The sequence below is a fragment of the Electrophorus electricus genome, chromosome 24 (genome assembly GCF_041902795.1).
Source record: "Electrophorus electricus isolate QZ-2024a chromosome 24, ASM4190279v1, whole genome shotgun sequence".
Taxonomy (NCBI): domain Eukaryota; kingdom Metazoa; phylum Chordata; class Actinopteri; order Gymnotiformes; family Gymnotidae; genus Electrophorus; species Electrophorus electricus.
Genome location: NC_137520.1, coordinates 11,407,901 through 11,420,211, shown reverse-complemented (window position 1 = coordinate 11,420,211; position 12,311 = coordinate 11,407,901). Strand labels below are relative to the sequence as shown.

General features: G+C 43.8%; 2 protein-coding genes across 15 annotated transcripts in view; both read right to left on the bottom strand.

Annotated features, from left to right (window-relative positions):
- ptpn11b (protein tyrosine phosphatase non-receptor type 11b) overlaps positions 1–4,298 on the bottom strand; it is a 21,264-nt gene extending 16,966 nt beyond the window's left edge. Inside the window, exon 1 of one of the 2 annotated variants that reach the window (XR_014119735.1) lies at positions 4,132–4,298. Coding sequence is in view for 1 of the 2 variants with exons in the window: in XM_027014539.3 (XP_026870340.2) it covers positions 4,132–4,145 (14 nt within the window). In the remaining variant the exon portion in view is untranslated. The remainder of the gene's footprint in view (positions 1–4,131) is intronic. The other variant, XM_027014539.3, reaches the window with a different exon arrangement.
- A 1,774-nt stretch (positions 4,299–6,072) lies between these two features.
- Positions 6,073–12,311, bottom strand: part of agrn (agrin) — a 154,670-nt gene continuing 148,431 nt past the window's right edge. For all 13 annotated transcript variants that reach the window (XM_081706892.1, XM_081706886.1, XM_081706889.1 and 10 more), the window contains 3 exons: positions 11,061–11,285; positions 10,843–10,946; positions 6,073–8,785 (listed from right to left, as the gene is read on the bottom strand). In XM_081706892.1, the coding sequence (XP_081563018.1) occupies positions 8,628–8,785; positions 10,843–10,946; positions 11,061–11,285 (487 nt within the window). In that variant the 3' untranslated portion in view covers positions 6,073–8,627. The remainder of the gene's footprint in view (positions 8,786–10,842; positions 10,947–11,060; positions 11,286–12,311) is intronic.

The window sequence follows — 12,311 nt, the reverse complement described above, 5'->3', positions numbered from 1 at the left end:
GTTCCTCCCAGGACACACACCCCCCCCCTTCCACTACCACCACCACCGCCAGCCTCGGGGCTCCACCCACACCACCCTCTTCACGTCCAGCTTTGCATTTCCACCGAACGCGTGTGCAGAAATCGTTTGTGAGCCAAGGTCCCCCAAAAGGGCACACTGTGCAAAATCATGCCTGGCCAACGAAGTAAAGGCACTTCACAACATAAAAAGGCCACCCGGACATGAGGTTGCACTGTAGAAGAAGTACTAAGAAACATTTTTTTTTAAAATAGTTTTCCAGTATAAGCGTGGAGAGAAGAGACATGGAAAAAAACCTTCCAAATAACTTGTGAATAAACATGAAATTAAGTCAGGCCAACATAAGACTGAACACAAAAAGCAGGAAGCTAACTGATGAGGAGCTATATATATATGTATATATGTGTGTGTGTGTGTGTGTGTGGTATTGCGTGACAAATTCCACTGACTTGACACTAGTTTGAATTAACTGAGCTCATATGCTGTAATTATAAGTATTAATCTCTCGGTTGAAATCATTTGATTAGGATTTGATGAGTGGGTAGAGAGCACACTTTCTTTTGCCTTATTACAGCAAAAATAATGCACAAGCTGCTCTCTCATTTTAATTATTAACAACTAATGTCAACTCCAGAAAATAGAAATGGTCTCCTCCAATAAGAGTAAAATAAAGTAAAGTGTTTTTGTTCCATGTACATGCACACATGTGAAAACTGTGCATGAGAGCTTCAAAAAACCCTTTTCTAAAAAAACAGACTTGGTGCTTCTGACAAGTCTTCAGGAGTGGGCTAGAAGAGAGAGAGAGAGAGAGAGAGAGAGAGAGAGAGAGAGAGAGAGAGCGCGAGTGAGAGAGAAGCCAAGCAGTGCTACATAGCTTTGACAGGGGAAATAGAGGGGCCCACGTGCACATACCGCTTCTATCCTCTTACATAATGTCTCAAGTTCAATACAGACAGCTATTTAAAGAGGCAGGCCTGGTGACATAAAGGTGATATTCTTAGTGGCCCCTGGCTCTGCTTCAAAGCCTCTGGAGTCTATATCAGTCCCAGACACACCATGCTGGATGGATTTTAATACCGTTAATGATATTTTTAGACAAGAGCTGATCATGTCTAAAAAAGCTCCATCCCCTAACCCACCCTAAACCATGTCATATATGCTCCATTGCACCATGACAAATGTTTACCCATTGGCACATGAGTTAACACAGAAAGCATTTTGCATATAGAAAAAGTTTATGACTTTAGTTCTGGAGCTTGCATGTCAAATTCCTTTAAATGTATGGAACAGTCCAACACAGCCCAGACACGAAACCTCGTCTCCACGGAAGGGGGATTGAAATATGCTGCATGTCAACTTTTCAGGAGAGACGAACCAAGGGTGTGTGAAATGAAACCTAACATGTATGATTTAAATTTTCGCCAGCTGATCACAACCCTTTCGACAGAAGCATCTTTAAGGAATACAACCAAGTATATATAAGACAAAGTGTGTAAGCCTTCAAAAGGGGACTAAAGCCATTATCCTGCTAAAGCTAATACAGAAAATTGTGAAATAGATTAAAGACCACTGATGGGCTTTTAGATTACATCCCATATTACGGGGGGTTGTAGGTCAATAATCAGCAGGAATGGATGATCGAGTGGAAAAGACATTAAATACATGAGCTGTAACTGATAATGGGAATCAGCACTGAAGTGCTCTCTCTGTGGGTTTTGGTTACACACATTTATAAATGGATAAGTGCTTCCCATCTACTTAACACTGTAACTTTTGTGGCAATATAAAGCACACATATCAAGATAAATCCACACCAACAAGCAGGAGGGTATTAGTGGTGGTGGGTATTAGGTGGACTGCTGAAATGATGCCTACCTACCAATACTGTCAAAACACTATCTTGGTCACAACCGACGTGAAGTCAGTTCCTGGAAATTTCGTAGGGACTCTCTCCCCTTCCCACACTGGCAGCGTTCCTGGTTTCAGAGCGATCAAAAATGGTTTCGGCAGTGAGTCAGAGGTCTCGTTGTTCCTGCTTTCACGCGAGCATGTCAACAGTAGCACTCAGACGAAAATAGTGACCGAGAACCCACACAGCGATAAGACGTATGATTTGACCCAAAACGCATATCTGCTGTAAGATGACTCAGTCGCTCGGAGTCAGATCTGAACGCGTATACATGTTACAGACCAGCTCAAAATGGAAAGTATTCAAATATTGCGATGACACCGAGCAACGGGGACTCTGTGACCTGATGTCTGACGGAAAAGGGAAAAACAAAGCCTGGAAGTCGACAACAACAGTAACTCAACGGGAGTGTGTCGTGTCATGAGCTCAACGGCAAGCAAGAACAGAGGGCGGACTGGAATACATTCAAAAAGCAAAACACAATCGTATTATTTAAATGGATGCCCAGATAAATCTACTTTGTTTCTCTCAGTACATCTCAGCTGCAGTTCATACTGATAACAGACTGAGGCCTAGGGAATAGGAAATGAAAATAAATTAATGTATAATTTAGCATGTTTCTATTACTGATATGTAAAAGACAAATATTTGTCTATTATTCCATATTACACAAATTTGCCGTTTTTGCTACTTTTTAAAAAATAATCAGTTTGTATTCAAGCAAAGTTTAACACCACATGGGCTAAACAGTAAACTCCCTCTTGCTGACAAACTATGTAATTCACTCAAAAAAAACAAAACAAAAAATGACATCATTAAACACACCAGCATATAAAACAAAAATTAGACAATTGTTGAGGTATTGTAACATGACAGCAGACATGTAATTCTGGAAACAAGTAAAGAAAACCCATTTTCAATAGTGACTAAATGTGAATGCTAGGAATACATTGAGATTACAGTGGTCATTAATTGTAGGATGAACAGTTAACATGAAACTGACAGATTTCTTTAAAACAGAATATGAATGGACTCTAACTTTAGCCTTTGATCCTCAAGGTTTTTGGTAATAAAGCCCAGAAATTCACTCTAAGCCATACTCTTTACAGTGGCAGTCTCTGCATATACGGTCATATAGCAAAATAACTGCATATAAGCAAAGATATCTTTATCAGGTATAACTTTTCGCCTGGTAGCAAAGTACCTACAAAAATGGAAATGCTACCAAACTTCAATCAGCACTCAATTCCAGATATCTGTACTTTCACATTTACTCTGTAAGCATATGGATGCACTGCTCATTTCTTACACCAAGTTAGCACTGTCCCCTGGTACTTCTACTGTTTACTCATGGCAGACCACCTGTCCAAACACACTGGCTCTCAGATTAAATGGTCAGTTCCACAGTCCTTTGTTTACAAGTATTAACAACATTAAATAAGAGCTTGTAAAAAAAGATAGAAAAAAGTGTTTTTGTAGCCAAATACACACAATTAAAACAGTAACAAATAACAAAAAATGCTTTTTGTAGGCAACCAGAAAAATGCAAGTGTGTCAAACGATTCAACAAACTTCTACTCAAGAACATGCACCTATAAATCGTTTTTTTTCCACGATAGAAAACGTACACATGCGGCACTTACAGCACCCTCCAGCCCACTGTATCACACAGTAAGATTACAACACAGTAACTGTACCACACAACCCACTGCGCCACACAGTAACTGTACCATACAGTAACATTACAACACAGCCACTGTGCCACATAGTAACTGTACCACATAGTAACTGTACAACACAGTAACTGTACCACATAGTAACATTACAACACAGTAACTGTACCACATAGTAACATTACAACACAGTAACTGTACCACACAGGTTACTGGTTCTGTTTTGGAGAGGTAGCCTAACAGGTTACAATGCAATCGCGTTGTAGCGATAACTCAGCTACTCCTATATATGTAGTCAAAAACTTCAGACCAAGAAAATACTCGGTCGGTTTGACGTCCTGGGGAAAATAACTGCACGACAGCGGTGGTCCGTGACTGTAATCCACAATAGCGGCCGGGGGAGCAGGCGCCCGGAGTGGCGAGAGCACCCTGGCGAGGAGCAGCGTGCCGGACTCACCGCGCTGCGCCTCCTTGGACTGCGTGCCGGCTCGCTCCTTTACCGCAGAGCGCGTACTAACCCTGATAACTTACCTACGAGACGTCATGGTGGTCTAGTGGTCGGTCAACGCAGAGATGAAGCGAGTCTTCCGCTTGCCTCACACAGCTGAGTGTGAGCGTTCGTCAGGCGGGGATCAGCTCCGGGAGCCTATCACGGGCGCGCACTCCGCCTCTCGTGCGAGGTGTTCACTTGGACGGAGGGAGGACCGCACATGACAGGCTGGCGCGTGTTCAGGGCTGCATATGGGAAACCTCACGTTTGGCTAAGAATGAGGCACATTAGCAAACAGTTTGCATTCTGCATTTGTTCTTGTATGCGATATGTAGGTTAGTATATACATCTATATACGCGATATGTGTGTATATATATATATGTATATATATATATATATATATATATATATATATATGTGTGTGTGTGTGTGTTCAAAATTGTAGTAAAGTAGTTTCCAGAAAAAAAAAAAAAACGTTTCTGACAGAGGTTCTTCATCAGCTGTGCAAGCAAAGTGCTTCTGAATTAGTAGGAGGAGGAGCCAGTTTATATATATATATGTATATACACTTTTTGACGGGTTTGGCTAGGTATGCTGCATACTGACAGCATATTCTGTTACTGTCACTGCTGAGATCAATAGGCATAGTTCTGTACTGTGCTTTCTGCTGTGCTTTATCCTTTGTCTAAGTGCAAAATTAATTAGAAATGTACTCATTATCCTTTTTTCCTTTCACAGCACAATTGTTAAAATAAAACGTGTTCGATATAAATCCCAACACCATTATCTAATTTTATTTTCAGAGCTAGCCCTCAACACAGACGTACTATTGCATGTGTCGTACAGAGTAAATAATGCGACGTGTGCGGCACGCACCCAAGCGAGCATTGTTTTAGTTTCACTTGTTTCCATCAGGCTCCCGTTTGCATGAGCGTGTTGCAGGAGACAGCTGTGTGCACAGGCTGCAAGCTGTGAAAACATGCACTGACATCACAGGCCGGGGCCAAGCTGAATCTGCCCACAGGATGAAGTTATGCAACTGTCTCCAGCGCCAGGCTTTCATCTATGGATTTCTTCCTCATCCTCTCTGTCCGCTGATATGACCTGATCTGCAGCACTGTGCATTCAAATTCAAAGCGCCAGTGCAAACGTTGTATTGGGATCTCTTGAACTCGCCTGCTGACAGGGGAGATACACGCCATGACACTTTACGAGCTTATTATGAACGGGGGGGGGGGGGGCAAACAAATTCGAATAGTGAGGTCACTGCTTATGCTAGTGAACACGGTACACACCTCCACTGCTACTGGTGTGAAATCCTCTTTGTAACTCTTTGAAACTTACATATTTTCTATAACACACAACAATCTCTTACCAGCCTCCTCTGTGGAGACAGTGATACAGTAAAAAATGCTCTGGGATTGACATGGGACAGGCCTGACCCTTGCCAGTATGTGACTTGTGACTTCACTGCCAAAGGAGTCTCTGGTCAAAAAAAAACAAAACCCAAACATGGGATGAAACAATGGAAGCCACAGAACCCCTGATGTGGCCAGACAGCTGAGGCCTTGTTACATGCTGTAAAAGGCCCCTTTATTACACAAGTGGGAGCATAAAAAACCCAGAGAGGGGCCTCCGCTCATCCAGCCACAGCTAATTTCATCCTTATTTCCCATCCAGTGGACTCAAATGGATTTTTCCTTCACTTGTCACAAGGCTCTGTTTGTTAATAGGGTCTGGTCCCCAAGGCCGTCTGGGCAACCCACAGCCTGCCATGTTGGGTTGAATTTGGGCATTGGATTTGGCATCTGAAGGATGGACATTTTCTGTTCTCAAAAGTCTTCCAAAAAAAAAAAAAAAAAAAAAAAAAAAAGTACGTCTGTTACCACTTGAGAATTTGTTAGTTCCTTAGGGAAAATGGAGGATTTATCCCCAGACATTAAGATTAATGTTACACACACAGGTTAGTTAGCCAGGGCAGTTTGTTTTACACTTTATTTCATGGTGGTAGGAACACAAGACACAAGTAATAAAGTTAGTAATGGTAACGTCATGCCACTTTCATTCTGAGTGCTGCCCTTCAGTATAGTTCAGTCAAAACAGTAGTTTACAAAGGCCAGTATGGGAATCCACTTGAAGACATAAATAAGATATTGAAAATAGTATTTATACAGTAAATATTATATCTGTAGAGCCCAGAACCACTATTTTTGAGGCATTCTGGAATATTTTCAATGAACAGTATTAATACAATTATTAACATTTATGTATTAATTTACACAACGGGGATGTGGCTAATACACTGGCTAAACTGAGAGCACAGAATGGCATAGATACTGACTCTGTCACCAGTGAGCAAGGATAGATTTTTAAGGCAATTCTCACCCATATTCCACCCAGGCAGCACAGTTTCACCTGGCTGGCCCTCCTTAAAAGCCCAGCACTGTGCACCGTTCAGCAGCCTCTGAGCATGCAGGAGGTCGCTGCTGGTGCAAACCCATCGGCTTGTGCTGAAACGAGCTGGCCTACTAGCAAGAAAAGAAAAGAAACTAGACTAGCTATCGTGTTCGCTGGATCGTTAACACATGGATAGTGTAGAGTATGAAGGACCGTCAGCCAGCGCAGAAATGAGGGCTTTGATTTGGAATACTAAAAAGTCCCCTCACTGCAATTAAATATAAAACCCAATAAACCAATGAAAACCTTGTCTTGGGGGACGGACGGTGGTTATGCCCTAAGTCATGTAAGACAAAGGAACAGAATATGTTTAGTAAAGCGACAAACTTGGTTTTCCAGTGTATAATACTAAAGCAAAAGCCCAACAGATGCACGTTACTAATTTACATTTGATAATTGCAAAATGGACCTGGTTGTCTCATTTTTTTAAAAAGAAAAAGAAAAAAAAAGAAAATAGCAATACAAAGATTTGTTTTCCACAAAAGATAACAATCCTTTACTATGAACAGGCATACTTTGATTAGATTATCGCAATTTACTTTTTAACTTGTATTGAAACTAAAGGTATTTCTTATGACGTTTGGGTCAGCAGTACAAACAATTGCATCACATTTGTTTTCAAACATGTTACAAAAATCATTTTGATATAACAAACCCATGCACTATTATTTCATTCATTATTGTTATTGATACGTTTGCTTACTGTCACGGCTGCGTAAGAACCAGTCATATTACGCAAGGGTCTAAACATTACATCATCCCTTTTGAAAGCAAGTGCTGATAGTATTTTCAAAGCAACAGTTTCATTTGAGCAAAACCATGGCTCCTGAATGCTCGCCATTCCAGGGATTTAAATCATGACTCAAAATTCCAGGACTATTCGGATGTCTTCGCAGCCGCGTGATGACATCTGTTGCTTGGCCCCATTTTGCTGCTATTTCCTGTCCTTGTGCTACAGTGCCTCTCCATGGTAGACAATTGTAACAAACGCTTTTATTCTTGACATTTTCAAAAGTCCAACATGAACATGAGAAATTTAGACTGACAAACAACAGCATGAAAAGAAGTCCATCATCCCCCCCCCCCCCCAAATAAACAAAGCAAAAACAAAACTAAAAACAAATCTCAAATCAGAAGAAACACTTACTTTTCAATGCAAGCCACCTGATAAAACTTCTTTTGCCCTGAATGGAATAAGTAAGACAACCAAGGCAAAATCAACCTGACATTTAAAAATTTGCATGCAACAAATTGGTCATTTGTAAAGTCACCATTGATTAGATGTGGCACATGAAACATGAGACAGTCGATTGCAACAGAAATGGAGTTTCCTTGATATTCACAGTCTCGTGTATTTCTGTACTATCTACTTAAGTATGACATCTCACAGGTCACTAAATGACAGCTCAACTTTGCTGATACGATATGTAAATCTTTGAGGAGCGCTTAGTCATTACTGTGGAATGACAAGCTCGGTGTTAGCTCAGAAGGAACATGATGTTAAGGTGGACGGGACTGCGCCCTGGTTACTGGTGCAGCAGGACTCTTGCTGGGCTTAGATAACAGTGACAGTCCAATGCGGGCGAAGCAGGGAGTCACGTATGATTTGTTCATGGAAAGCTGCTGAAAGCTGTAGGCGTGAACTTGCGCAGCGGCTCAGAGGAATGCACGCGGTGGCTGGACTACAGCGTAGGAATTATGGCACCTAGAGAAGGCCATCGTGAGAGGTCAAACAGCACCAGCCTTGTGCGCCATTTCAAGTAATGAGCAAGGTAACATTACATATATATTTGGGGTCGCTCTAAAAGCAACACCAATAACATAATTCGTATTTTCCTTCGTCTTGCAACACCACGAACAACTGCAATCTGGGAAATAAAAGACTATGGATGGAGGTGCAGATCAAATTAAAAAAAAAAAAAAAAAAAAAGGCTAAGAAATAAAAACAAAACCACCAAACAAAAATTAAAACATTGTGATCTTTTTTTTTTTCAAATATAAAAAGCAATGAAAAGTATACAAAAATAGAAAAATAATTACAGCAGTAGACACGGCGTTGGAGAGGGAGGTGGTGCCAGACTATTTGGCTGAACAGTGTAATATTTTGGGGCTGTTTAAGGCGTCCTCGACTAGCTGCAGGTCCACCCCGTCCACTAAGACGTCTTTCACACAGCCCACGAAGCCTGTGCTGTAGGCCTTAGGGAGGCGACGGGCCACCGACGAATCCTCGAGACCACCTGAGGGAGCAGGGAAAAGGCCGCGTGGTTTAATACAAACGGCACGCGGACTCTAAAGAAGGTTGTGAGGCGTCAGATCATTGGTCATCGTATAGACGGCCCCCTTATCCCCACCTATGCTAATACAGTCTATAGATTATAGGTACAAGGTGTACTGGCCAACATCAACTAGCATGTTGTAAAAGAGAGCAACTATGGGAATGTAATACTATATACAAATAACTATTTATTTATTACACCAAACATAACTCCAGACTCCACAGGGTCAGAAAAAAATTGCAAGAATGAGACACACAGATGAGTGTGTGATTTCAAGAGAGACAGAGAGAGAGAGAGAGAGAGAGAGATAGTGTGAGAGAGAGACAGAGAGAGACAGGAGTGTAGCACGTGAGCAGGCAAGCTGATCAAACAGTGTTGCCTCCTGGCTGGGACGCTCCCTGGCAGCCTGCTGTGTCGCCATGGGGACACTCTCCCATGCGCGTTCTCCCACTCTGGCGCTGCAAGCAGGCGCCCAGGACCCTTGATCTCACGAGCAACGTGCCCCATGTCGTTTTGCTCCTCCCTCACTGTCGTAAGGCTCGTGTGTTTTGAGTGAGAGGATTGCCAGGGCTAATTTCACGCTACAGTTACAGCTGAGGTTACTAAATGACGAGTTGTGAAGGAAGGGATTTGACAAGAACACGTTTGATGTGTGAGCTGTTTGCTGTTCATCTCACTGTGGAGTGTCTATAGCTCCCGGCCCACCGCTGTGGGGATGTGGTGCTGGCCCCACACCGCTCCCTGTGCAAACACACTACAACCTGGGAGGAATTTTAAACCGGGGAAAGAGCGCACTTCTTAATCAGTCATTTCAGTGTGTTCTCCAACTCCATCAGCATCAGTCCGTGTCTGTCTCCATGTTCTGCATGACTGCACCAGAGACGTGGAGTAGCAGTGGCAGGAACACACACACGCACACACACACCCTCCTCTGACATCTCTGGATTAGTATACCATGCCGAGCATAGGAATAGTAATCCTTACTGGCCAATTCCTCCCCAGAGTGGGAAAGATTGAACAACTAGTGTTCGGTCCCTGCTAGGGAACCCATCTCTGCATTAGATGCAGACTTTTCTTCACGGATGTGCCCACAGGATGGGATCTTTGGCTTTTAATAAATCTTCCCTCATGAAAATGCTTTTGGAGTAATAAAAACAAATACAGAGGTGATGCCATCACCGAGAGAAAATTCTGACCGTATTTATTTATTGAATATCGATATGACCGTAGTCTGAAATGAATAGTACCTAGGTGATCTTTCTCTCTCAGAAGCCATACTGCGAATAAATATGAACATTGGGGAGTGTTTCTGAAAGCGCTTCCAGCATTGACAGGAGAGTTGCAGCCCTTTGAGTATTTCAGGGAAAAAGTAGCAAGGACAGATAGTGGATAGAATGGGTAGTGTTAAAGGTAGTTTTAAATCGGATATGGATATATGTGCCAGGTATTTTTGGTTTTCCATCTGAACTGACATGCCTAAACGCAAGACCCATTTTCCAGTAACAACGTAGAATAGAGCGGTTGGTGGTTTTATAAAAGCCCTGCTCATATTAGCACACAAATGCAGCACATGATCATAAGAATATTTCCACGTGCTACAACAGAATGCAACGCTGAAAGCAGAAGAATATAGATGCTTTCCTTCATTTTTTACTGCATTCACTGTGCAGGCGTCGTCTGTTGCCATCCTGTTTGTAATTCATATTTGTGCCACTACAGGTCACCTTTCAGCAGCAGTACCACTTTGACTCTGAAGGTATACTCTGGGTTTAAGGATCACAGGTGGACTCTCCAGGTGGCCAAGGTCCTTCTCTCCCCAGATGGCATAAACATGTGCTAATACGCATAACTGCAAACATAAACCGCATAATGTTATGAGAGTAAAGGGACGGAAATTCAGAACCACACGTGGAGTTTTGGTTTTTTTTTGGGAGGGGGGTTAAGGCGTCCAGAAGGGACAGACCAGATCTAGCGGCGTGGGGAGGTGATGCGTGGTGATTGATGCTGGGTTGTCTTACCAAGCCAAAGGGCACCATCTGTGTCCAGCTGAGTGGCACCTAGAGGTGAGGAGCCTGTGACAGCAGCCTCATTACCGACCTGCAGAGAGCCGTCTCTCAGTGCTCTGATGACAGAGAGGCAGAGAAAGGAAGGGTCACGCGTGGCAGTTTACCAGCAAGCACGTTCGGATGTATTTCGAGCCCAAGGTGGACTAGGCTGGCACGGGGTCGCGGGGTACCTGCTTGCTTTGATGCGAGTCCATCGGTTGGTGTTGACCGGCACGGAAGAGTGCAGGACGATGGGTTTGGAGCCCAGGTCGTAGGTCATCTGGACGCGGCCGTCCACGATGGCCAGGGCCATGTAGTCGGAGCGCTCCACGCCCTTGCCGCTCCACAGGATGAGGCCGTGCGTGGCCTCCGTCCTGATGCTCAGCTCGAACTTGTTCACCAGCAAGGCCTTCTCGCTGCGCCGGAGAGAGGGAAGGCGAGGGTGAGTGCTCGTGCACCAGGTCTTTCGCACGGGGTCTGTGTTTCAGTGTGCCTGCCCTGCAGACTTGGGTGGGGCCTCTCTGTTGATTGCGCAACACTCTGCATTATTTAACTGATGAGAGTCAGATCTAGTGGTGGTCAGGTCACTAACTACGCCAATTACTCAAAAAGCCCGGTGCTTGTCTGTGTGTTGGACTGTAAACTAACGAATCTACGGGAGAGCAGATTGCAAAGATACTCAGTTCATGACGGGCTTTCTGTGCGATTTTTCATCAAACTAGGCCAGGCTTTGGGGAAGGGGACCTAGGCCTGTGAACGCATGAGAGACAGAGAGGGCTGAGAAAACTCTTTAGGCCAGCATCGTTTTAAGATATTCCACCTTATCCTGCCCTCCAGGAACAGAGGCTCTTTCTCAGCTGTGTGGGGTGGGGAGCTGGGCAGTGGACGGAGAGAGGGGAGTGAGGGATGCCCATATTAAATTCTGTTTGATCTGCTCTCTGCTCCTGGTAAGCGGTCCTATGCAGAACGAGCAGGGAGCCAGAGAAGACGAGCAACATCCGTCCGTCCTCTGGGACAACTGTGTCGGCCTCATAGGTTTGGGCTGGAAGAGCCTGGAACTGCAGTTCCGGTCGTTAGGGAGCTGCCCCACACCCCGCACACTCATGCACACACACACACACACACACACACACCTCACACTCCCACCTCACACTCCCTCCTCCACATGCTCCTCTCACTCCCTCAGCTCCAAGCACTCAGATACACAACTGACAGAGGAACTGCTATTTATAAAACAACAGCTCCCATGTTCCCTACTGTTACTGGCATCAAAAGAGCCATTATGCCCAAAGTTTAAGTGCGTGTGTGCGCGCCTGAGTCACAAGTGTGACGCCGTGTGGGCCTGATCACTGTAAACACGTAACACAAACAGAAGCTGGACGATCAACGAAAAAAACCCCAGCAAAAAACAAAAAGACAAGAACAAATAAGACACATGACAA